General features: G+C 41.8%; 1 protein-coding gene across 1 annotated transcript in view; it reads right to left on the reverse strand.

The window, feature by feature from the left end:
* Window positions 1-2,796: 2,796 nt before the first annotated feature.
* Window positions 2,797-27,458, reverse strand: part of SGCG (sarcoglycan gamma) — a 29,817-nt gene continuing 5,155 nt past the window's right edge. The window contains exons 2-8 of the mRNA XM_069602297.1: window positions 25,087-25,281; window positions 22,317-22,418; window positions 20,713-20,800; window positions 14,842-14,961; window positions 13,277-13,349; window positions 5,502-5,625; window positions 2,797-3,542 (exon numbers count right to left, since the gene is read on the reverse strand). Of these exons, the coding sequence (XP_069458398.1) occupies window positions 3,369-3,542; window positions 5,502-5,625; window positions 13,277-13,349; window positions 14,842-14,961; window positions 20,713-20,800; window positions 22,317-22,418; window positions 25,087-25,281 (876 nt within the window). The 3' untranslated portion in view covers window positions 2,797-3,368. The remainder of the gene's footprint in view (window positions 3,543-5,501; window positions 5,626-13,276; window positions 13,350-14,841; window positions 14,962-20,712; window positions 20,801-22,316; window positions 22,419-25,086; window positions 25,282-27,458) is intronic.

A 27,458-nucleotide genomic window follows, 5' to 3' on the forward strand; every position in this document is an offset into this window, starting at 1 on the left:
ACCCAAACTATTTTTTTAATTATTATTATTTTACGCCTTTTACCCTATTTTGCTTTTCTTATTAAAAGGAAACTGGAGACTGCCAACCAGTGTGTGAGCAGCTGCTCCTGGGGAGGGGGTTGGAACAGGCCTTCTGCCCATGGAGGCGGGCTCTGTGCTGCCCTGTGGGCAGGAGGCCCGAGTGGTCCACAGCCACCCGGGGGGAGCAGGTGAAGGCCCGAGAATGATGCTGGGAAGATGTTTGCATAGCGTTTAGTCAAATAAAGAGAAGTAGTTGACAGGTTAACTTTGGGGACCAGTGGGTGTCCTTCCATCAGTGCCAGTTGACATCCTGTGTCCTTGAGCGTTTTGTCGACCTCAAGGATAAGAGAGTAGAGAACGGCAAGTAGATGAGACTTAGCTAGTCGTGTATTGCTCAGGGTTCCACCAGAGCCTGCAGCCAGTGGGAGACGTGTGGACACCACGTGGGAAGAGGTCTCCTTCCAGGAGTTGATTAGCCATCAGGGCTAGAGCCTGTGCCCACAGGATGCCTGCCCATGGGCAGGAGCTGGAGCTTCCTAACTGCAGGTGGAGGTTCCTAAACCCTGGACTTCTAGAGCTTCCCCACTGATCTTGTTTTGCCACATTTGGTCTAAAGTGTCATCAGTCCTCCACTGGTTAGGAAGCTAGTCCCCGGCCTGTGCTGTCAAGGCATGGGAGAGCCTAGGGGGACATGGATACCAGAGCCAAAGAAGAACCACATGCTTAAAATCTCTGCTTCTTTCTCTTGTGTTTGTTAAGGCCCTGGATACAAAGCCCAGGACAAAAACCGAAGCTGCACTGACTATTCAGCTCAAAATTCACTTTCTGCTCCATGCCCTTCTTACCCTCTTGTTCCACCTGCTTGTTTATGCCCGACCCAAAGTTCACTTGGTTTTCAAACGACAGCCAGTGTGTAGTGGCAGTTACAGAGAAGACTGAAGCCCAGTGAGCTGACGTGTTAGATCGGGGAATGGCAGGGACAAACAGTACAAGCAACCCAGCCTCGCTGGCTTCATGCTGGGGATGGCTCTGCTGTTCAGAAGAGCTCCCACCCTGCTCCCCTGTCCCTCACTAGCAGAGACTGACCTGGGGGACACCGAGAGGGGAACCTGAGCCCTGTAGGAGCTGCAGAGCCTGTGAGGGGTTGAGAGGTTCACGTTTGCTCCACTGAAAGGTCTTAGCAAATCTAGTTTGCTGCAAATCTAACTTTACTATTAAAGCTGACATTTTGATCTTCATTTTTTGACTTGTGTCTGCTTCTCAGTCGGTTCGGAAATTGGAAAAGAAATAAAGACTGTTTTTCAGGGTCCCTAAAGTATCAACCAATACTCAGTGGTCGTAACCACTTGGTGCCTAGTCCGTGTACGTGCCTCGTTGCAGGTGCTCCTAGCACGGCCTTGCCCCTTCAGTGGAGATTTAAACTACACTGTATAATGTACTTAAGAAGGTAGGTTTATGCAGTACATTCTAGAATACAGCCCATCTGAAAGTCTGGCTTGAAACCAAGGAGAAACTCCTCGTTACTCTGGAGAATGCAGCTAGAAACAAAAGTTTGGATTTACACCTTTTATTTAAAATGTTTATTCCCTGTCCTTTGAGTCTTTTTTTTTTTTTTGACTCTGCTTTATCGTCGACATTTTTTTGGACATGTACACACATTCTATAAGAACCCATCTATATCGACTGGGTTGGAAGACTTTTTTTTCTGCACAAACATGGTATAAGAGAGTAAATATGACACAAAAGTGACAACACTGCTACGACAACAGGAGTGTCCCAGCAAGAAAGCAGACGTTAATTCTAAAAATCAGGACTTAATGGAAAAGGCAAGTACTTATTTAAATAATCTAAGTCCCCACCCTCCCAATCCCCTGAAACTAGGAGTGTTATATTCAGAGTTGAGTTTGCTCTTAACTGATTAGGACACACTGTATTTTTAAAATTTTAATTTTATTTTGTATTAATAATTTCAAATGTTTATAATACCAGTAATTTAAATATTAAGAAACTGTTAGGAGTGGGTTGCATTGTTAACACCTTGTTAAGACAGCACTAGAAATAAAGACCACTTTTCTCTCAGTTCTGAGACTGTGGAAAATGAAACCAGTGTTGTATTTCTAGTCATAAATCCTTTAATGGGAAAGTTGCAGTGCTGTTGGTCCCACCACGTCTCGTGCTGTGTGGGGATTCTAACGGGAACGATCAGTTAAACACACATCAAAACCAACACCTGGCGTTCGGTGTGATGAAGGCATCCTACCGTGTAAGTAAAACCACAAAACCAAAGCATTCATGGGTTCAGTGTGTGTGTTCACCATATTCATATACAGATCACACAGCCGAGGATGGCAACTGTGAGCAAGGACTTGGTGAAGCTCCGCTCCACCCCGGTCCCTCACCTCTCCTGTGAGGTGAGCATGCGGGCTGGGCAGAGGCGAGCCCCCACCAGCTCATGGGGCCCTCTTGGTGGATGACAAAACTCCCCTTGACTTTAGTTTCTCCACCTTTCACGTAGGCATCAGCCCGTCTGTGCAGGTATCAGGTAAACAGGTGATGCAGGTGCAATGAGACACAGATCAAAGTTTTCCAAAGTGAAAACTGATGTTGAAATGTTAGGGTCCAGTTGAGTTTAATTTTAGTAGATACTGGGTGACCTGTGACTTGACTCATCTGAACCTTTTTTTTTTTTTTTTTAATCACCAGCAACTGGGGGAAAAACAGTACAGAACTCAAAAAGAGTTGTGAGGATTAAAGAAAGCAACACACATTGTGAAGTCTATGAAAAATGTAGGTTGATTTTTATTGCTTATGGACTATATAAAGAAACATGATCAGTTGTGTACAATTTATTCCTCTGACCACATTCTGAAAGTCAGATCAATCTCAACATCCTTTTAAAACTTGAAGATTTTCTTCTGAAACCAGACACACTTTGCGTTGAAATGAATACAGCTCCTGCAGAATTGATTGACACAGTGGAAAACCTCAGAGAACTCTGAGGCACCTGGGTAGGACTCAGACTACTCTCACGGGAGGTCAGAAGTCTCCAGCTGAGCATCACACATCCATGCATCCGTTCCACACAGCAGCCCAACATCCCATCACAGACCGACACACACAGGACAGGGAAAGTCACAATGATTCTGATCCTTGGACTTTTGTGTCTAAGCTCCACTCTGAGATCACAGTTTCACAGGAACATTTTCAGTGGTGCGTTTGAGCTCCTTTCAAACTCCCACACGCAAACTCAGCTCACCGTTGTCGAGTGGCTCCAGCTGGGAAGGCTGAGGTCTGCACTGCTGAGTGCACCGAGACACAGCAGATGCGCCCTGGGCAGTGCCGATGGTTTAGAGGCAGAGATGACTGTGCTCGTGGCACGTGGTACCCACGCCGGCTACAGACATGTAGAGCTTCCCGTTCGGACATGCACAGACTTCGTAGAGCCCCTGGGAGCTGCCTGCGGGCCCCTGGCTCCCCAGAGCCAGCTCGGGCAAAAACACAGTTTCCGCGTCGAGCATAAGCTGCTTGGGAGAGAGTGAGACAAGACGTGGTCAAGGGGAGGGAACACGACAAACACGAAACTCAAATGCTCCAAATGTTCCAAGTTCTTTCTCTGCATAGAAAATGAAGTAGGTACCTGCCTTGACTGAAGTCACATTATGATGACCTGATTCTTTCAAAGCCTATTTCTCGTTTCCATCTGGGCAGGGGGGATAAATATTCCTTAGGAACTGGAGGGAAGTCTTTTTTTTCCCTTTTATTCATTGCACTAGGCCAGCTAGGAAAGTGTATGATGTGACACTCCTTGAAGACCTTTCAGAGTTATCTGGCCAAAATAATACCATTTTTTGATTCACATAGACCTTGTATTCCACTTTGACCTTCAGCTTCTCCTCCTATTGGGATAAAGTACAAGCCGCAGAAGTTGACTCATCTTATTTATTTTACCTTGTGAATGCTGGAATTGCTCATGATATTATTTTCCTAGGAGAGGCAATTAAATTCATCCTAATGGCTAGCAACCATTTCTCCAGCTTTTACAATTTTATTTGCAACTCTGTTGCCTTCTATTAGATACAGGAAGCAAGTGACACACAGACAACTGAAATAAGAGGGAAGCCACTGGATGTTTTGTTCCTAGAGAGGTTTAGTTGAACCAAGATGCACACAAATGGCTGTTGATTGAGTTTTGGAAATCTCTGACAGCTAAAAGAAATCAGAGTCATAGCACAGAGCAACCAAGCCTGAGCCCCAGCAGGGTGTTCACTTATCAGAACGAGCTGAACTATGTTTGGGAAGCTCCCATGTTCTTCCTCACCAACAAGGTGGAATCCCACCTTTGTTTTATGCGGCTCTGGTCCCGTCAGGCCGGGCTCTGAATACACTGGCATCCCGGGATGCTGACATCTCTGCGGGCAGTGCAGGGTGACAGTACAAGGGCATGGCAGGCAGGCTTTGCCCTGGGGTCTGGGTCACCGTCAGAGCAAGTAGTCAAATGGGTCTTATGTTTTTTGGAGCAGAACCTATATCGGTTATTGTCTAATGCTTTGCTGCTGCTGCTGTTAGTTACTAAGTTGTGTCTGACTCCTTGTGTCCCATGGGCTATAGCTGGCCAAGGCTCCTGTGTCCATGGGATTTCCCAGGCAAGAATACTTGGGTTGACATTCCCTTCTCCAGGGGATCTTGCCAAGCCAGGACTGAACCTGCCTCCTGTAGTCTACCTCTGCAGCCTCAACCACACCCCCCCCCCTTAATATTAAATTACTATCAGTTCAAAATTATCTTACTGGATTGATGTCTCTTAGCCCTGTGACATAGTGAAGTAAATACTATTTCCTGTACTTGACAAATGAGGAGAGAAGCCCAGAGAGGCCTGTTAATGTCCCTGACTCAAACACGTAATTGGCGAATTGATCTCACACTAGAAGGCTCAATAAATAGTAGGGAGCCTGTGCCTTGCTGCCCATTCTCAGAGGGGCTCTTATCAGGGATGTTTTATTTCTGGACTGGAGGTTCCAGAGTTTTCTTTATTGCAACTCTTATTTTTCATATTTGACTTTCACTGAACCAGGACTTGATGTGAGCAAGCACCCTGGGTGGTAAAAAAAAAGGTTATCCCTTACAGGTGACCCCCAGTGATGGTTCTACTGAGAGGGTCACTAGGAAGTGGCAGAATGGACATTCTTTGCAAGCTCTGAATGTCCAGGACTTTTTCAAAGCTGAAAACAATAAGAGACTTGATAGAACAAATGCCAAAGAAAGCAGTCTGGATCCAACAGAGACTGCTTTTAACCTTTCTTGGCTTTTCTTTCAGTGTTAAATCTTTTTCCTTCTTTCACATTTTCTGTGATGCCTTTCATGACATCTGTTTACAAACTGTAATTTGCTGATGGCTTATTGGATGTGAATGTCATCATTACTTAGTGGACGTGAGGCTTGTACAATGGGGGCAGCCACCACCCACCGTCCACTGGACTCACCGTCCCATCGCTGCTCTGAAGAACGATGTCCATCTGGGTAAGGGCCTCGATCTTCCCCGCAGGGGCTTGAATGTGAACGCCTTTGGGGGCGTCCATGCTGAGACTCCGTGTCGGGGATTCTAGTCTGAAATGAGGTAAGGAAACCAAGAAAAAATGGCATAAAAAACAGCCACCCCAGGAATCCCCCAACCAATGGAGAATATACTATATATTTTACTGATTATATTCTTAGAGAACATAAATCTTAGAGAATATAATCGGTAAGATCATAGAGAATATAATCAGTAAGACATAGTATCTTCCAATAGAGATAGAGACATACAGAGAATATATATCAGTAAGATATACAGTATATTCATTCATTCTTTAAAAAAATTTTTTAAATTAATTAATTTATTTTAATTGAATGCTAATTCCTTTACAATATTGTGGGTTTTGCCATACATTGGGAGCTTGGCATGCTGCAGTCCATGAGGTTGGACTGAACAGCTGCTGTTCAGTCACTAAGTCATGTCCAACTCTTTGCAACCCCGTGGACTGTAGCATGCCAGGCTCCTCTATCCTTCACTATCTCCCAGGGTTTGCTGTAACTCATGTCCACTGAGTCAGTGATACCATCCAACCACCTCATCCTCTATCATCCCCTTCTCCTCCTGCCTTCAATCTTTCCCAGCATCAGGGTCTTTTCCAGTGAGTTAGCTCTTCCCATCAGGTGGCCAAAGTATTAGAGCTTCAGCTCTGGCATCAGTCCTTCCAATGAATATTCAGGGTTGATTTTCATTGATAAATCCAGAAATAAAGGGCAGTAAAGAAATTAACTTCCCATCAATGAGAATCTATGAAATTAATATCCCCTGAAAACTGATGCAAACGTTGACCATCCCAGCCTTGTGCGGCAGCTCCAGACAACATGGTCAGTAGGCTGGCATGCCACACCAAAAGAAAGTGCTACTGGTGAATATCTCTGGAAAACTATTTATTTTTAGCCCAAACCCAGACTTCTTTGGGAAAAAGAGAAATTTAAGGGCAACACATTCATTTGCTACATGTTCACAAAAGTTTGGACTTCGTTGTTTGCTTTTTTTTTTCTCATTTAGGAAGATTACAGGGCACATGCAGCAATTTCTCCTGGAAAAATGACTAACTAATGGAGTTTACAGACAAGGTGGAGACTAGCCTCAGCAGGCCTTGTTTCTGTGAGATTCAGCAGCATCTCCTTGTGATTTAGTCAAACACAGATTCAGAACCAGGAACACAGGAACAGGGATCTTCTCTTATTTGCTTCTGCCTGGAAACGACTGATGGCATTTCCACCAGATGGCCCAGCAGGATCACTGGACAGGCTTTTCATCTGCTCCAACCTGACTCAACCAAAAGGCGAAAGGCTGACTTGCTTGGAATGTTTAAACATCCACGAGAAGGAGAAAGGGACCCATCCCACTGCAGGGTCAGAGTAGGGTGCAGGTGGCAGGAGAAAGAGTAGCATTTAAGAGGCGAGAAGTGCCTGGTAATGAATTTGCGTCTGAAGTGACTGATCAACTTTTAAAATAATTTCTTAATTGAAGTATAGTTGATTTACAAATGTGTGTTAATTAATTTTGGCTGCATAGAAAAGTTACTCGGTTATATATATATATATATATATATATATATATATAGAATCTTTTATATTCTGTTCCATTATAGTTTATCACAGAATATTGAGTACAGTTCTCTATGCTACACAGTAGGACATTGTTGCTTATCCATCCTATATATAATAATCTGCATCTGCTAATCCCAAATTCCCAATCCTTCACTCCCCCAACCCGCTTGGCACCCACCAGTCTATTCTTTATGTCCTGGAGTCTGTTTCACAGACAGTTTCATTTGCGTCATATTTTAGATTCCACATATAAGTGATATCCTATATTATTTGTCTTTCTCTGTTTGGCTTACTTGACTTAGTATGATAATCTCTAGTTGTATCCATGTTGCTGCAAATGACATTATTTTGTTCTTTTTTATGACTAAGTGGTACCGATCAACCTTTAAATCAGGTGGATTACTACCTTTAATTGGCAAGTTTTCTCATCTACCACTATTTGTTATGGAAAATAAAGCTCCCTTTTCTTATGTCCCTCTCAGTATGTAAGATCTGACCTGTTACACATGTTAAAATATGACTTTGAGTGTTAGAAGCAGAGATATTCCTGGAATGTATTGGTCAAGTTCTGTTGGGTTTAGGTGTTGGGGGAAACATGCTGGTACCTACATGAGCCTGGTCTGCTGATGGAGGCACCTTCTGGCCACTGCTAACTGCCTGCATCTTTCCTGCCTGGACTGATGGAAGACAGCGGAGGGAAAGGAGGAGGGTGTGAGCACCCTGCACCGCTGGGCCCATTTCAGGGACCCTGGCGAAGGTGAGTCCATTTCCAGGGTCATTCTCAAACCACAAGTGACCTCAATAGGACCAATGACTAGTTGTTAATGTTCTCACAACACAGTGCTCCCAGAAGCAGACTTCGTCCCCTCTGCCTTATTTCTATCCTTGAAGACAAAACATTTCAATTCAGTACAGGTTTAGACCCATATTACCAAAAAGGCTGAGATGAGAATGCTCTGAAGTACACATTTCCATGAATGCAATCAACATGGTCAGATATCAAAGACCTAATGTTCACATGGAAAAATAAGCAAGAACAGACAGAGAAATGGTGAGAGAGAAAAACTCTGAGAGGGTGTGTGTGTATGTATGTGTGTATGCATATGTGTGTGTGTGTGTGCACGCGTGTGTGTGTGCTTAGTCCTACCAGATGCTGAAGTATCTTCTCAAGATCTATGAGATATCTCTGGGCATTTCATACACACTAGGTTGTAGCTTGGAATCAGTCTCCATAAAATATTCAAGTTCCAGCCCCTAGTCTCTGTGGAATCCTGATTTCTCCTTGAGTACCCCTGACTTAGCTTCCACTCCACCATGGGCTTCCCAGGTAGTGCCAGTGGTGAAGAACCCACCTGCAACGCAGGAGATGCTCGAGACCTGGGTTCGATCCCTGGACTGGGAGGATCCCTGGAGGAGAGCATGGCAGCCCACTCCAGTATTCTTGTCTGGAGAATCCCATGGACAGAGGAGCCTGGTGGGCTACAGGCCACAGGTTTGCAGAGAGTCAGACATGACTGAGCAACACATGCACTGACCGTGAATTTTCTGCTTGGTTACTGGGACCTGAGAGTGAATGGGCTTCCTTGGTTTCTACTTAGGTGATATTTATAAACTGCATTAAGGAAACCAATATTTACAAGTGTTTGAAATGGGAACAAATACTTCCACATCTGTTCATTTTACTCATCTAATGAAGAAACATATGTGTTACTATGTCCTAGGCATGGTTTCCGCCATCACATCCCTACTGGGCTGTAGGGGCTTTGCAGTTTGCCCCACTGCATCCACATCTACTGATTCCTTAAATTTCCGTTCAAGAGCTTTCTTATCTGTGACTTCATCTCAGATCGCCGAAGGAAGAGTTACACTCTTTCTCCTATGCCCTCACTATCATTTTGCACCTTCATCATCGCAATGAATGATGTCATTGTAACTTGTTTGCACGTTTCTTTCTCCCAACAGACTTTAAACTCACTAAGGTCAGGGACCACGCCTTTTATCACTGTGGAACCAGCATCTATACAGACTCTGGCACGTAAACACACTTTATACATTTTTGCTGAATTTTTTAAAAAAAGATTGAATTATATCATGCATAAATGAGAATTAGGTTTAAAATCGTATGTTACAGTTCATACTTCTCTTGAGGATGACCTTGCCCTAAGAAATGTAAATCTAGCTTAAATACAAGTCAATTATATATTTTTCTTAAAGAAAATAACTATTACCCTTTCATAACTACCATTTGAGCACAGACCAAAATTTAAATTGTGATATTTAAACATGTATATTTCAAAGGTCTTTTTATAAATGATCTTCATGATCTTAACCCAACAACATCCACAAAGTTTTCATAGGTCAGTTAACATATTCCAGAATCTATCTCATTTTACTCAGGCCAGGAATAGTAATGCTACTGGACACAGATATAAAAAGGGAAAGACAGGTGATAGCATGAACTCACAGAAGACAATACAACTCTCATGCACTCAGTCAGCTGAGTCTGGTGATAAATCAGGGAGTAAATCACTAAAGGGTTCCCCTGGGTGGTGGAAGGTGGGAACAGAGCGTACACTGGCTTTGGAGCCAGAGCTAAGTTGAGTCATGAGTTGGCTGCCTTTTTTCCTTTGTGTCTTAGAATGTGCTCCTACCTTGAGCTCAGTGTTCTCTTTTGTAAAATGGGGACTGAGTTGATGCTTTTCAGGTCGAGCTGACGAGGAAACGAGATAAATTATGTGACAGTACAGACACATTTCCTGGCAATGGCAGGCATTCGAAACCTGTTAGTTCATGTCTTCCATCCAAACCCCATTCCTCAAGCAATTCCTTATAATTTCATTATGTTCTCAATCACTCTGGTTGTAACACTTGGGTTATGGAATATTCCCTTAGTGTCATGTTTTAGAAAGCCAGAGAATACTCTTCTGCCATTTCTTTTTCAGGAAAGGCCTGCTGTAGAAGCCAGAAAATTTATTTCCTAATGGGAAAAATGTAAGACGAATTGCTTAATTATGAGGCCTATACTTTTAAAACAGTGACGTTCATTGCAAAGAGTGGTTTGGCAGGTCTACAATTTATATTATTTTTAATAACAAAATTTTTCTCATGGCATTATTTTTTAAAGATATTGAATCATGTTTCTTTCCTACAAAAGTAAAATGTTCTTCTTCCCTAACTATAATAATTCTATAATATTGATCTCATGGTCCTTTATCAAAATCAATGAAACTGTTGCAATTTAATTATAGTCACAATCTAATTTTATGCTGCAAATGTTCTCTAAGTGGGTAAGATGAATTGAACTCTCATTTGCTTTAGATTAATGTTTAATTCGGAGAAGGCAATGGCACCCTACTCCAGTACTCTTGTCTGGAAAATCCCATGGATGGAGGAGCCTGGTAGGCTGCAGTCCATGGGGTCGCTAAGAGTCGGACACGACTGAGCAACTTCACTTTCACTTTTCATTTTCATGAATTGGAGAAGGAAATGGCAACCCACTCCAGTATTCTTGCCTGGAGAATTCCAGTGATGGGGGAGCCTGGTGGGCTGCCGTCTATGGGGTCGCACAGAGTCAGACACGACTGAAGCGACTTAGCAGCCGCAGCCGCAGCAGCAATGTTTAATTAGACATTAACATTAAGAGAAATGCCAAATTTCCTAAATCCAGTTCCATTTGGTATGAATATCTAGTTGGTATAATAATGATAATAAAAATGATTATTTGTATTCCACTTTCAGTTTACAAAACATTTTTAACTTCATAGCTTATTAAATCTTCCCCAGAATACTCTGAGATGTATTATACTACCAATGTTTTATGAGAAAATATAGCTTCAAAGGGTTAATTTGGCCAAGGTCACCAGGCTTGTTTGTAAAGCTGGGATTCCTACTGTACATTATTCCCCTATTTATACATAATATATTAGAATATGCTACTTGACCTGAATATTTTTCAAGTTCAAATTCTAAATGTGACTTTAAGTGACACTGTAGACTTGTAGACACTTGTTTTAAAAACTATTGTTTGTTTTTGTTATAAAGTACAAATACACTATTAGAATAAACAGTTACAGCAGTAAAGGACGTTCAGTAGCCAGTGAGACAGTGAAATACACACAGGCACACAGAGACTCTGTATAAAGAAAAGACACATATGGAACGAGGTGATTTTATATATTCTGATATTACATAGAGATATACCAAAGGTTGAGGATATTATGCCGGTCGCAAAAGGACATATACTGTATGATTCCACTTAAACAAGGTGCCGAGAGTCCTCAGATTCATAGACACAGAGGGCAGGGTGGTGGCATGCAGGGTCGGGGAAGGGGACAGGAGTTAGTGTTTAAGGGGCGTGGAGTTTCAGTTTTCCAAGATGTAAAGAATTCTGGCGACTGGAGGTAGGGATGGTTGACAACAATGAGTCTACTATAGGCTTTTGAACTGTACGTTTAAAAGTGGTTGAGAAGGTAAAATGTATGTGTATTTTGCCACAGTTGAAAAAAGATATATCAACGGTTTACAATTTCTTTGCATATATGGATTCATCACGTTCTCAGTTTTGTAACGCTCTTGTCTCTACTCACAGTGCACATATTTTAAAAATGTAATGTAGACTGAAATTTCTGAGAATGCCTTTTGGACATTTTAAGCCCATATAGGACACAATTCTCTTTCACTAAAAGGTACAATTGTTTTACCTCAGCTGATGATTTTCAGGAAAAAACGATGGGTTGGTGAGCTGAAGCATGAGGACAAGGAGACGTCCATGGGTGTCCAAGGTAAGGAGGGGCACCCCAGTCAGGTGGGACAAGGTGTGTGGGAGTGTGGAGCTTGGGGCTGGCAGCTGCTCAGTTTCAGGACGAGTGAGGAGGGAGGTGCCCAGGGTGCCAGTCTAGGGAGCCCCACGGAGACTAGGTCACAGGCCAAGTGCCCTGGGAGCATTCTGAACTTTCCTATGGCTGACATGGAGTCAATGAAGCATTTTTAAATAGCTGCATTTACACCCCACTTTAATAGCAACACTATTCAGAGTAACCAGAAACTGTGGACACCACCTCAATGTCCATCGACAGGTGAATGGATAAAGATGCTGTGGTATATTTACACACACACACACACACACACACAATGGAATATTATTCAGTTACACAAAAGAGTGAAATAATGCTGTATGCAGCTATATGGATGGACCTAGAGGTCATCCTACTCTCTAGTACGTACTCTAGTCAGACAAACACAAATGCCATAGGATATCACTTATGTGTGCTGCGGGCTGTCACGTCCGAGTCATCGCGACCCTTTGGATTGTAGACTGCCAGGCTCCTCTGTCCATGGGATTTTTCAACCAATAGTCGAGAATATTGGAGTGGGTTGCCATGTCATCCTCCAAGGGATCTTCCCCACCCAGGGATCAAACCCGCATCTCCCGTGTCTCCTGCATTTCAAGCAGATTCTTTACCTGCTGAGCCATCAATGGTGCCACTTGTATGTGGAATCTAAAATATGACACAATGAACTCATCTACAAAACAGAAACAGACCCACAAATGTAGGGAACAGACCTGTGGTTGTCAAGGGGAAGAGTGGTGATGGAGGGAGAGAAGGATTGGGAGTTTGGGGTCAATGGATGCAAACTGCTATATACAGGATGGATAAACAATAAGGTCTTACTGTAGAGCACAGGGAGCTATATTCAATATCCTGTGGTAAACCATAATAGAAAATAAAAAACAAAACTTTTAAGTATATAAAGTATAAATATGTTCTGAGCTATACATTTAAAAATGGTTACAATGATACATTTTATATGTGTATTTTTACCACAATAAAAAAAAAGGGAGGAAAAAATAAAATAGTGGCATTTAGCCAAGTCCCTGAGGTTTCCTGGAGGAGGAACTAGTCTACTAGAACGGTGCAGGCTGCCCTGGGGCGGGGGTGGGCGGGTCACCAGGCCTGCGTCTCAGAGTCGGGAGGACGGGATGCGCACAAGGACGTTCACCCTCTGGATTCTGTCAGAAATGACCTGTCATGGGTGGAAGGTCATCAGAACAAGGAACCACCTGGTAGCATCTGCTGAAGAATTACTCCAGCACATAACCAGTTTGTTTACATCTGAACAAAACTCTTACCTGAGGTCCTGGAGTGGGTCGGGTCTTATGAGGGGTGTCTCCACCGAATGTTCAAAAAGAGCCCCTTCAGGCCCTAAACACAAACCAAAGGTGCAGCATTCTTACAAAAGTAAACAACAGCTAACAAATCAAGCCTTTATACTCCATATTACAGGACATGTAGGTTTTGACTGTTGACTTTGTATAGACGTTTGAGTTGTGGGATAAAATAGGCATAACTGCTTTCCTACTTTTCCAAGAACACCACGATTTCACTAGGTTCCTATAAACAAAATATGATTTTTAAAGCAGTTACAAATACCCAGGTTTGTTTTAACTTTTTATTTTGTATTGGGTATAGCCGATGAACAATATTGTGGTAGTTTCATGTGGACAGAAAAGGGACTCAGCCTTACATATACACGTATCCATTCTCCCCCAGACTCCCCTCCCATCCACATAACATTGAACAGAGTTCCCTGGGCTATACAGTAGGTCCTTGTTGGTTATCCATTTTAAATATAGCAGTGTGTACATGTTCATCTCAAACTCCCTAACTATCCTTTTCCTCCATCCTTCTCCTCCCCCCAGCAACCATAAACTCATTCTCTAAGTCTGTGAGTCTCTTTCTGTTTTGTAAGTAAGTTCATTTGTATCATTTCTGTTTAGATTACACATATAAGGGATGTCATATGATATTTCTTCGTCTCTGTCTGACTTATGTTATTCAATATAACACTCGTTAGGTCCATCCATGTTGCTGCAAATGGCATTATTTCATTCTTTTTAATGGCTGAGTTAAGCATCTGCCTCCAATGCTGGAGACCTGGGTTTGATCCCTGGGTTGGGAAGATCCCCTGGAGAAGGAAATGGCAACCCACTCCAGTACTCTTGCCTAGGGAATCCCATGGACAGAGGAGCCTGGTAGGCTACAGTCCACAGGGTCGCAAAAAGTCGGACACGACTGAGCGACTTCACTTTCACTTATATTTATACTTATATTTCACTTTCACCTCATCTTTATCCATTCCTCTGTTGATGGACACTTAGGTTGCTTCCATATCGTGGCTATTATAAACAGTGCTGTAGTGAACACTGGGGTGTACATATCTTTCCTACTCAGGCTTATTTTTAAAACCAGAAAGCAACTGTTGTTTAGTTGCTAAGTCCTGTCCGATTCTTTTGCGACACCATGGACTATAGTCAGCCAGGCTCCTCTGTCCATGGGATTTCCCAGGCAAGAATACTAGAGCAGGTTGCCATTTCCTTCTCCAGGGGATTTTCCTGACTCAGGGATCGAACCCAAGTCTCCTGCATTGGCAGGCTTGTTCTTTACCACTGAGCCACCTGGGAAGCCCCCTAGTTAATAATACTGTATCGTATATTTGAAAGTTGCTAAGAGAGTGCATCTTAAAAGTCCTCATAACAAGAAAATAAATTTGTAAGCATGTGTGGTGATGGACATTAACTAGGCTTAGTGTGGATCATTTCACAATATATATGAATATTGAATCACCATATTGTATACCTGAAACTAATGTTGTTTGTCAATTATTCTTAAATCAAAAATAAAGAGCTATACCTACCAGTTACTCGAAGTTTATCTGTACCAATCATGACTTTCTCTTCATCCACAGTGAACAGTGGCTTGCCATCCTTGGAGTGGATCTGAAACTGCTGACTCTGGACCTCTACCGTTTGGGGACCTAAAGAATTCATTAAAACAGCTTATTATAAAGTGTTTACTCTGTGCAGTGTTACAAACTACTTTTATATGTGCTGTCACCCAGTAGTACCAAATCACTAAACATTTAGAATTTGTCACCAATAGTTTTTTAATTCTATGATTAAATTTTAAGTCCTAACCCTAAATCTTATTAAAATTAATTTAGGTCACATGTGTGTTACTGCCGCTGCTGCTTCTGCTAAGTCACTTCAGTCGTGTCTGACTCTGTGCGACCCCATAGACAGCAGCCCACCAGGCTCCCCCATCCCTGGGATTCTCCAGGCAAGAACACTGGAGTGGGTTGCCATTTCCTTCTCCAATGCATGAAAGTGAAAAGTGAAAGTGAAGTTGCTCAGTCGTGTCCGACTCTTAGCGACCCCATGGACTGCAGCCTACCAGGCTCCTCCATCCATGGGATTTTCCAGGCAAGAGTACTGGAGTGGGGTGCCATTGTGTGTTACTATATATCAAATATATGTATGAATGAATTATTTAAAAATTAATTTTCTCCAGCTTTTAAAACTTGCCAAAAATAATATAATTCTTTTATGAAGATTACTTAAATTGCTATTCTTTTGCATATTAACAATTGAGGATTTTGTTTTCTGAAATGTGAGATCTGTGAAAGACCATCTCAGTGACCAAAGTTAACCCAGGCAACGAGTCACTCGGATCCTCGCCTCTGCCCTACCCCTCACCTCCTACTCCTTGGAGAAAACAGACATCACCCTGGAAATACACCCTCCATCTTCTGCCCTTCCCCTTCATCCCAGACATTTCTGTCTCCTCCACGTCTTCTATTTCAGGGACAGGGCATCACTTTGTCCTCCAAGCTGACTCCTTTCTCATGCACTTTAGACCCACTGTGAGCAACCCATGGCTGACTCAGCAGATGTTTGTTTCATGGGTGCTTCTAGTGCCAGGCTTTGGTGATGCTGTACCTTTGGTGGGTGAGATCTTGTTCAGTCTCCCTCATCGGTGCACTTGGGTATCCATCATTTTATGTCTCCTAACTTCTCTGTGCTTCTTGTTCTTCCAACCCTGCACCTTAACCCAGCATGAAGGATTAATGCTGGATTAATCTCTCTAGAACACAGCATTCAGCATTTGTTCAAGTGTTCCGGAATTCTTTTGTTGGCCCTATAGTCTTATCTAGAAAAGTAAGTTTATTGTCAAATGGATACTTAAAGCTTCTGTGTATGTGTCCCTGTGTCCCTCACAGTATTCATTCAAGTTGAGGCAGACCTGCTAGAAATTAAATAGAAGTTTTTCAATTAATACATTAATCAGTTTTAGATATTGTCACAATACATATTCTGATTTGTACCTCAAAACCCTCCACACACATGCTTCAGTTAAATATGTGTATGTGTGTGTGTGCTTATGTTATAAAGTGGAAGTCTTTTTTTTTTTCCATGTTTTATCTCTGTTCTCTTTAGGAAGGCTTGCTTTATTTTTTGTTAGTTGCCTGTAATTTTGCTCTTCTTAGCTTTCCCCCAAACTCAGATACCCTGCGATTCAGTGTCACTATTTATCTCTTCTGGGTCACTGATATATCTGATGTATTTATCATATAAACATTGATCTGCATTAAGTGATGAATTTGAAGTTATTTGAGCTTAAAATCAAGATGAAAAAACCGGAGTAATTTATCCAGTAAGAGTTCACTGTTTAGCTCCCTGGAGATTCATATAACAATTTGAGGGAAATTTATTAAGTAAAAGGGCTCAACTAAATGACATATTTTTTCCTGTAACCATTACTTCGTATATATTGTTGAAATATTCAACAAAAAAATTTAGCTGCATAGTTTTCACGAGTAACAGAGCCAAGTAAACCCTCAAATCAAAGAAAATGCAGGAGAGTGAGTCTCTTCCATTCAATACAAATTTCTTGTATGGTTTTTATGTTCAAAGTTCTGTGCTAAGAATTGAATATATATGAATGAGTGAGATGCAGATGGAATTCACAGCCCATTGAGGACAACAGAATGTAAGCCCAGGGCAATGTGATAAGTGCCATGAGATGGACATGGACAGTGTCCAGCAAGAACCTAACAAGGAATTCCTGACACCCGGGGGGGAGAATGTCTGGGCTGACCTGGAAGCATCAGTGTTTCCCTGATTGGGGAGAATGAGACCTTCCAGGTAGAGGGGCTGCCCCAGCAAAGGCACAGAGGTGAATAAAATTCCATCTTCATTTAATAAAAAACATAGACACTGAAACATGTTTAGTGTTTAAACATGTTTAAATACGTTTTCCACCTCAAAAGAAACTGTTCTCCACATGACAACAAGCCCACCATAGGAATAAATCACTTCTTAAAATAACTGAGTGTATGACTAAATCTTCTTTTAGTAATAGTCTACTAGATTTTATAACCTTGCTGAGTGTGCATTAGAGGTGAACATGTCACCCTCATTTGCAGCCACGTCCTTTAAGAAACAAAACTCAAATACTTTCTTCATGATAAAGAAAGAGCTATTTGATAAAATAAAATTTCTAATGAAAGGCTTTGGTTCAAACAAAGAGGGAAATAAATAAAAGATAAAGGAAGTAAATAAAGGCAGGTTTTATGGTCTGATGAATTCAGTTTGTGAAACTGGCCCAAGAGTTCTTCTTGTAAAAACACAATCAGATTCTTCCTAACTCACAATATACCCCATTAACACTGCCCCTCCCCACTATGCTAGCTTTAACTTAAGAGAGCATCATTTAAAAACAAACAGCACAAAGTCCTTTAGGAAGGTTTTACTCTACCACTGCAAATATGGTATCGGACAAATACTGGACTGGAAGTCGAAAACTGCAGTTGAGTTCACTCTACTAATTTTTTAGAGTAATCTTGCATTACTTAGTTCAGCTTTATAAGCCTGGAGTCAATGACCCTTATCTGTGTAGCTTGACTCTAATCTTTAGGCTAGTCTTTTACATCTACACGCTTGAGTTCACGGACCTAAATAGCGAGGAAAGGGCTCCAGTCCTGTTTACAGCAGCACTGTGGATGAACTCCTTGTTTTTAAAAATTTATTTTATTGAAGTAGAGTTGATTTACGATATTGTAACTTCTGCTGTAAAGTGATTCAGTTATATACATACATATATATATATATATATATACATTTTCATATTCTTTTCCATTACGGTTTATTGTTGTTTTTGTTGTTTAGTTGCTAAGTCGTCTCCAACTTCATGTTGCAACCTCATGGACTGTAGCCCGCCAAGCTCCCCTGTCCACGGGATTCTCCAGGCAAGAATACTGGAGTGGGTAGCCATTTCCTTCTCCAGGGGATCTTTCTGACCCAGGCATCAAACCTACATCTCTTGCATTGGCAGGTGGATTCTTTACCACTGAGCCGCCAGGGAAGCCCTGTGGTGTATTACAGGATACTGAATACAGTGCCCTGTGCTGTACAGTAGAACCTTGCTGCTCATGCCTTCTCTAGGTAATAGTTTGCATCTGCTAACCCCAGCCGCCCAGTCCATCCCTCTTCCCAGGCCCCTCCCGATGGCAGCCACAATCTGCTCTCTATGTCTGTGAGCCTGTTTTTGTTTCGTCGATAGTTTCACTTGTGTCATATTTTATTATTATTTTTTAGATTCCAAATATAAGTGATATCATGCGGTATCTGCCTTCCTCTGTGGGACTTACTTCACTTCAGTACGACAGCCTCTAGGTTCATTCATGCTGCTGCAGATGGCGTTATTTTGTTCTTTTCTGAGGCTGAATAAATAGTATTCCATTGTGCATGTAAGCCACATCTTCTTTATCCATTCATCCATTGATGGACACTTATGTTGTTTCCATGTTTTGACTATAGTGAATAATGCTGCTAACCCCTTGATTTTTATTCCTGACTTTCTTTGTTGAAGTTCTCTCCTCTGTTTTGGCTGCTAAATTTTGAATCTGTTTCCCACCCATGATCCTCTTCATGACCCCAAATCCCTCATGGTGTAGCTCAGACCTATACCTGAACCCCTGTGCACTTTGGAGCACCCTAGACAGGCCATCTTACCCCATTCCATCTCCTAGAACTCTCTCCCAACTGGTTTTTAGCCCATCCCATACTACACAATCTTTCATTCACTCCTCTATTCATTCATTCAATAAGAATTTATTGAAAACACCTACTAAGTATATGAGTGGCCTGAATTAAGAACTGTGATAATGACTGAATAGAGTAACCTAACTACAATATTTGAGAATTACCTAATCAAGTTATTATATATGTACATTCTTTGGAATATTATATAGCTATTAAAAGAATGCCATTGAAACAGCATATTAAAAAGCAGACACAATACTTTGCCAACCAAAGTCCATCTAGTCAAAGCTATGATTTTTCCAGTAGTTATGTATGGATATGAGAGTTGGACTATAAAGAAAGCTGAATGCCAAAGAATTGATGCTTTTGAACTGTCGTGTTGGAGAAGACTCTTGAGAGTCCCTTGGACTGCAAGGAGATCCAACCAGTCCATCCTAAAGGAAATCAGTCCTGAATATTAATGGGAAGGACTGATGCTGAAGCTGAAACTCCAATACTTTGGCCACCTGATGAGAAGAAGAACTGACTCACTGGAAAAGACCCTGATGCTGGGAAAGACTGAAGGCGGGAGGAGAGGGGATGACAGAGGATGAGATGGTTGGATGGCATCACCAACTCAACAGACTTGAGTTTGAGTAAACTCTGGGAGTTGGTGATGGACAGGGAGGCCTGGTGTGCTGCAGTCCATGGGGGTCACAAAGAGTTGGACATGACTGAGCAACTGAACTGAACTGATACATGTATATGTATAACTGAGTCATATATATGTATGCTGCTACTGCTACTGCTAAGTCGCTTCAGTTGTGTCTGACTCTGTGCGACCCCCATAGAGGGCAGCCTACCGAGCTCCCTGGTCCCTGGGATTCTCCAGGCAAGAACACTGGAGTGGGTTGCCATATATATGTATACATGTGTAGTACAAATATACATTCCTTTCACCATCTGTTTGCTCTTTTGTCATTTCTTCCGATACTTATTCTTTCTAATCTTTTTGCTCTCTGTGCAAGATTCCATGGGACCTTGCTTCCATGTGAACATATTCTCTGATCTTATTTGTTGATCAGATGGGTGTACATGGCTCACCCAAGGGCAGTTGGTTGGACAGAGTGATTGGGCCAATTTGAGTGCTTTGTTGTGAGTTCAGAATTGAAGACACTGAAGACTAAGTTGGCTGGTGTTGAGAACTACAGTCAACCAGAGGAAGGACCAGAGAGTCCTGTAGAGTTAGGACTGATGTAATCACAACACTCAAGTGAAAATCATGGGCAAACACACACGGAAAGGAAGGAAACACAGTGGAGAGAAGGATGGGGAGAGAAAGAGAGAGGAGGAATACTTGGACTCTCAGCCCCGGGTCTTTTTTGAGTGCAACTACCTTGTTTTCTTTTCTCTGCCTCTGCAAGATGATTTTGTAGCCTGCAATAATCACTGTGCTTCTTGTACTACCTTAAATGGTCCTCTATTTCTTGGAATCAAAATAACTTCAATTAAAATACTTCAGACTGTCCTCCCACAAAGTGAATGACTCTCTATGGTCCACACAGCATGATATTTAGAAAACTCACACGCTGATTGCTCATAAATAACTCTGAACACTTTAGAAGAAAAAAACAAATATATCCATTTGGCACAACTGTTCGTGGACCACACACACACTCAAAGCACTCTGATGAAGCTGAACTCACCCACTTTTAACCTGCCTGTGACTTCTCCTTCCGCGTTGCGTGCATTCATGGTCACATTCTGTGTAGACTGCAGAAGCAGAGATGAGTCCTAAAAATGGATTCACACAGTGAGCCAGATGTATACTATCTAAAGTGACTACACCTTTACATTTGTATATAAATTGAAGATTTATAGAAAATAATTTTTCTGACATCACAGATCCTGTAAACCTATAAACTGCGGCTAATTTTTTTTAAACTTGGATTATATTATGTGAATGGGGTAAATGCATTAAATTATTTCCCCACAAAATATAATAACTTTGTGGGTTTACAGAGCCCATGTACGTTTATAATACACCAGGCCCATTCTCGATGTAAAGATCTGAAACAATCAAATTTTAATCAGTGTTTGTTTGGTCTTTTCAAAAAAATTAAAATTTCATTTCTCACAATTTATGTCCAGGATATGATATATTTTTAAAGATAAATCAGAGAATGTTTAGCTCTTCTATAATAAAGACCGTATTACTTATTTTCAAAACACAAAAGCCTTCTCACAATTTCAAGAGCTTTTAAAATCTGCTGGATGCCTACGCTTTTAGAGCTCTTTGTTGGAAGATAAAGTGGCTTTATGAGCATGTAAGTGAGGTCATAGTCTGAATGGGGGCTTTGTTTCACAGAAGATTGCTGGCTCTTATATAAACAGTTTTCTTCAAAAGGAATGCAGTAATTCGGCTGTTGGATTCAGGTGGGTTTATGTCACTCAGAGGGAACCAAATACCTTCCGAAGTTGTGGGGGAATGATGTGTTTTTCTTTTTTCCAGAAGGAAAGAAGTTTTAGGAGCACTTTGGACGTCTGGCTGGTTAGAAAGTCTCCAACTTGCTTTGTGGAAGCACATGGGTTTACCAGCATCTCACCTTTTATCCAATAGTGTGAGCTTACTACTTGTTTTTGCTTTGTTATGAAATAACTAGCATGATAATAAAAGCTAACAATTCACCGAAGATTTTGACCATCCATCCTCTGATTTACCTCCACACTTTGGAGGAGGTAGCTTTATTCCTCATCTACAGATGAGGAAATTGAGTTCAAAGAGATTAAATGACAGTTCTCCCAAAGTCACAGCCAGCAAGTGACAGTTCCATGATGGAGCCCAGTCTTCAGGTGCCAATGTCCAGGCTCTTTTTTTTTTTTTTTCTTTTTATCATTCTCCCTGAAAGGGAGGACAGGGCCGCAGTCAGGGCTGCGAGGCCCACCCCCAGGCATGGACACAGTCAGCTGCCTGTCTCACGGATGCTTTCCAACTCCCCTCTCCCCACTTTTTTTTCTGGCTTCCACCTCAGGGGCTGGAAATGCTAATTTCTTTCTCAGCCTGTCTTCTGGGGAGGGAGACCCAAGTGACACAACTCTAGTCAATGGGATGTAAAAAATCTGCTGGGGGCGGGGCTGGGGTTTCTGGGCAAGGTTTTGGGTGTGACCTTGCTGGTCACTCACTGTGTGCCAGGGCACACACAGGGCACATGGCCAGCAATGTCAGTGCAGACATCCTTTTCATTAGAAAAGCAAACCATTATTTATTTTTCATGAAACAAATTACTTAAACGTGTCCTCATTTTCTTACCGCTCTGGAGCGTATTTCTTTGACATACAATGGGAATAAAAACTCAGATTCCCCCTCCAGGCGAAGTCCATCTGCCATAACATGCAGGTGACCCATGCCTACCTGTTAACAAGAGCAGAGATTCTGTTATTGCTTTCTTTTTCACTTCTTTTATTATCAACTTAAATTATGTATACCTTTTCATAGATTTCCTATCGGCCTTTCTCTGCATTTCTCTTAAGCACTTTATTTATAACTTTACTTGCTTTTATTCAGTATTCAGTGTTATATTAAATCTTGTGTAAATACAAAGGACTGTTTAGGAAATGCATGTAAGATTTAAATAATCACTTTATGATAAACAGCCAAGAGCACCTGGTGGGCTCACAGTATAACAATGTTCACGCAAAGTCTGTGGGATTAATTGACACATATTTCTAAGAAAATGCACATCATTATTCTTTCAGGACACACTGGCTGAGTGCCAACCACGCTGTGGGATCACACAGTGGCTGGGAGAATGCATGGCCCCTGGTGCCCAGGGGCGTTACAGTCTTCTGTTTCCAGCAGTTGTGGGGCTGGAGGTGAGGGGCAGGTGGGTGCATCTCCCTTCCAGGCCTTTCCAGCGTCTTCCTGCTCATCCCTCAGCCTTCCACACAGCGAGAGTCTTTCTGAGGCCAGACAAGACCCTGTAGTCAGGAGGTGCCCCTGACAGACCCTGGGGTGTAAACCTGAGGAGTTCAACCTTCATTCAGTCTCCAAAAAATGTTCATTGCTGCATCTTTTCTCACTGTGACTATCTTGTAAAGTAAAAACATGCTGCATTAAATGAATTTTTTCCAAAAAGGACACAAAATATTATTAAAGCATATAAAATTACCCAGCAATCTTGAAAACATAAGGGTGCCTAAAACAGACTCCAAATTCCTTATAATGACTGATTTTTAGGTTACTAAATTATTCATTCCAATCCCAAAGAAAGGCGATACCAAAGCATGCTCAAACTACCACACAATTGCACTCATCTCACACACTAGCAAAGTAATGCTCAAAATCCTCCAAGCCAGGCTTCAACAGTATGTGAACCATGAATTTTCAGATGTTCAAGCTGAATTTAGAAAAGGTAGAGGAACCAGAGATCAAATTGCCAACATCTGTTGGATCATGGAAAAAGCAAGAGAGTTCCAGAAAAACATCTACTTCTGCGTGTTGACTATGCCACAGCCTTTGACTGTGTGGATCACAACAAACTGTGGAAAATTCTTCAAGAGATGGGAATACCAGACCACCTGACCTGCCTCTTGAGAAACCTATATCCAGGTCAGGAAGTAACAGCTAGAACTGGACAAGGAACAACAGACTGGTTCCAAATTGGGAAAGGAGTATGTCAAGGCTGTATATTGTCACCTTGCTTATTTAACTTATATGCAGAGCACATCATGTGAAATGCTGGGCTAGATGAGGCACAAGCTGGAATCAAGATTGCTGGGAGAAATATCAATAGCCTCAGATACACAGATGACACCACCCTTATGGCAGAAAATGAAGAACTAAAGAGCCTCTTGATGAAAGTGAAAGAGGAGAGTGAAAAAGTTGGCTTCAAACTCAATATTCAGACAACTAAGATCAAGGCATCTGGTCCCATCACTTCATGGCAAATAGATGGGGAAACAGTAGCTGACTTCATTTTTCTGGGCTCCAAAATCACTGCAGATGGTGACTGCAGCCATGAAATTAAAAGATGCTTGCTCCTTGGAAGAAAAGTTATGACCAACGTAGACAGCATATTAAAAAGCAGAGACATTACTTTGCCAACAAAGGCCCGTCTAGTCAAAGCTATGGTTTTTCCAGTAGTCATGTATGGATGTGAGAGTTGAACTGTGAAGAAAGCTGAGCGCTGAAGGACTGATGCTTTTGAACTGTGGTATTGGAGAAGACTCTTGAGAGTCCCTTGAACTGCAAGGAGATCCAACCAGTCCACTCTAAAGGAAATCAGTCCTGAATATTCATTGGAAGGACTGATGCTGAAGCTGAAACTCCAATACTTTGGCCACCTGATGAGAAGAAGAACTGACTCATTGGGAAAGACCCTGATGCTGGGAAAGATGAAGGCAGGAGGAGAAGGGGATGACAGAGGATGAGATGGTTGGATGGCATCACCGACTCAATGGACATGAGTTTGAGTAAGCTCTGGGAGTTGGTGATGGACTGGGAGGCCTGACGTGCTGTAGTCTATGGGGTCACAAAGAGTCGGAAATGACTGAGTGACTAAACTGAACTGAATTCACTAGTTACTAAGTTTGCTGTTAAATACCGAAATGTGTACTAGAATTTATTGCATATCAGAATGGGGCTTTTAAAAAATCAAGTAAGTTGCATCTGAATGGTAAATATTTATAAATTAGTGAAATTAGAAAAATAAAATTTGCAAAATTTTGTCAGTTAATGAATTAAATAATCTTTTAGCAATCATGACACACAGTCAACCCCAAACTCAAAGTGGCTCCAATTTTCCCACCATGAAAAGATAATGACGAGTGGAAAAACTGCAATGAAAACTCACTGTAAAATCAACACAGTATAATCTGCAGTGAAACTATTAAAAACGTTAAGAAAAGGTAAATGCTATATTATTTTAAATGTTATATGTATTTTTTTTTGCTACTGAGCCTTCTATCTAGACAGGAGACAAGCACTAACTGCATGACAGGGAGCTTCTGTTGATGCAATGGGGATGGACTGACAGCACAAACAAAGCAAGAACATGATTATCAGGAAAAATAACACTTACTGGGGAAAACCACATGACTCTAAGAATCCAAATGGTAAGAGCAAGATTCACAAGGAGGATGACGAGCAAAAGAAGGACGAACAAATATAGGCAACGCTTTCTCCAGCCATAAATGCCGATTTTGTAGACAGCCTGGTTCTCTGGCCGCTCTATGTGGGTGCCCTCTGTGATCGTGGTGTATTGTTCACGCACCATCTGCCACAGGTAAGGGGTGAAGAGGGGGAGGGGGAAAAAGGGGGAGGAGGTGGGGAAGTGGAGTGGGAAGAGGGACAAAGGGACAGATAGACAGAGAATTTGTCAATATTGACTGACCATTAGTCCAACAAAACATTTTTTTACCCCAATAACAAATCTCCAAAATTAAGTGATTTTTGAAAAGAGCATTAAAGAATACTTTGAAACATGTCATTGTATTTCAGCCACAGTGATAATCTGTCATTCACCATATTAGATATAACAAATTCATTTGAAATCCAGTGATCATATTTCCAGGGCTTCGAAGGTGGCTCAGTGGTAAAGAACCCACCTGCCAATGGAGGAGATCAGAGTTCAATCCCTGGCTTGGGAAGATCCCCTGGAGAAGGAAATGGAAACTCACTCCAGTATTCTTGCCTGGGAAATCCCATGGACAGAGGAGCCTGGCGGACTATGGAGTCCATGGGTTCACAAAAGAGTTGGACACCACTTAGCGACTACAATAATAACAATCACATTTTCAGGTCTTAATCAATAAACTCAATACATATACAGCTTTCAAAATTCTGCAGGATTAACTTTGGAATTGAAGCATCAACCTACAACAGTCAAGTGATCAAGTTCTTAAAAGATTCAGTGGGAGGAAAATCAAGCTGGTACCTATAAGTCTTGTGAAAAAAATTCCAGTTCCTCAGTTTTACGCCAACCAATTAGGTTACATCTTCCTTCAGCTACTACATATTACTCAAAATTAAAAATTAGAATTATCTTTACAAGATATCAATCACACCAACATTTGCCTATAATAAAGGTCCCAAGTACTGACCTACTTTAAGAAAGATCAAAACGTGGATGTGTACAAATGTTTACAAACATCCATCATTTTATGTAAATCAAGGTAAGAGTTTCAGTAACAATATCCACTTTAGGAAGAGATTTTAAAAAGTTGCTCATTCTCTTCTTTACACACACACACAAAGAGCATAGTTTTGTTTAAATTAAAATTAGAAATTAAGATGACTTTTCTGATGGTAAAGGTAGCAAAATGATGAATCAGAACATAAAGTACTCTCTTCTGAGACTTTTTTTTTAAATTTTAAAATCTTTAATTCTTACATGCGTTCCCAAACATGAACCCCCCCCCCCCCCATGCATTTACTTTTAGGAATGATTTAAACATGTCCTTATTTAAAATGTCATGGTCTAAAATAATTCTTTAAATCTCTTTCCAACTGAACGGGCATTTCCCCCATGTTCAAAATGATTGTATAAAATGGTGCTGTTCATCATTTTCAAACACTGAGAACTGACAATCTGCATTATTCAAAACCCAAACGGTTATTAACAGTTTCATGAGGGCATTCTTCACTTACTCATCTTTGAGCCCTCCAGTTTTTTTATATGAGAAAGTCCATCACCACCCACCCAGGTCTTCAAAGTCTCTGAAGTCATTCTTGCTCCCTGCTTTCCCCTTCAAGCCCCACATCAGCCCCATACCAACTCCACCTTCAGCCTAGATCCTCGGTCTGCCTACTTCCCTCCATTTCCATGGCAACCACTCTGGCGCCAGCCCCTCGAACTCCCTCATCTTCACCACTGCAAACCTGTCTCACTTCCTCCTGCTCTGGAAGCCTCTCTCTATCCAGGGGCAGGCACATGAAATAAAATTCAGTGCCTGTCACTCTACAATGTCAAATCTTCCCATGGCTTTCCCCCACTGAGAACATCCAGGCTCCTCCATCGCCCACACCCCCAATCCTACATGAGAGCCTTCGCTCACCTCTTCATCTGCTACCAAGGTGCCCCACCTACTTGCAAACAGCCCAGGTGAACCCTCAGGTCAGGACTCACTGTTGGGCATCCTCCCCACCTGACACCCTCTGCTGGCCCCCTCCTCACCTTCAGCACCAGTTCACATGTCATCTCCTCCAAGAAGTCTTCCCTGGACACACTCAATCCCATCATATCACATCATTCTGTTATATTAATTTCAAAGCATGTGTCATCTAAATAATGGTGGCAAATTCAGACAGCCCATAGATAAGCTCAGAGTCTGAGACTGGATTGGAGGGGTATGGCCAGAGACTCAGAATTCAAAACTATCACATAGTTTTTACAATATTGCCAGAGATAATAAAAACTGCTGAGTGTATATACATATTCTCGGGCGCACATAC

Source organism: Ovis canadensis, chromosome 10, assembly GCF_042477335.2.
Source record: "Ovis canadensis isolate MfBH-ARS-UI-01 breed Bighorn chromosome 10, ARS-UI_OviCan_v2, whole genome shotgun sequence".
NCBI classification, from domain to species: domain Eukaryota; kingdom Metazoa; phylum Chordata; class Mammalia; order Artiodactyla; family Bovidae; genus Ovis; species Ovis canadensis.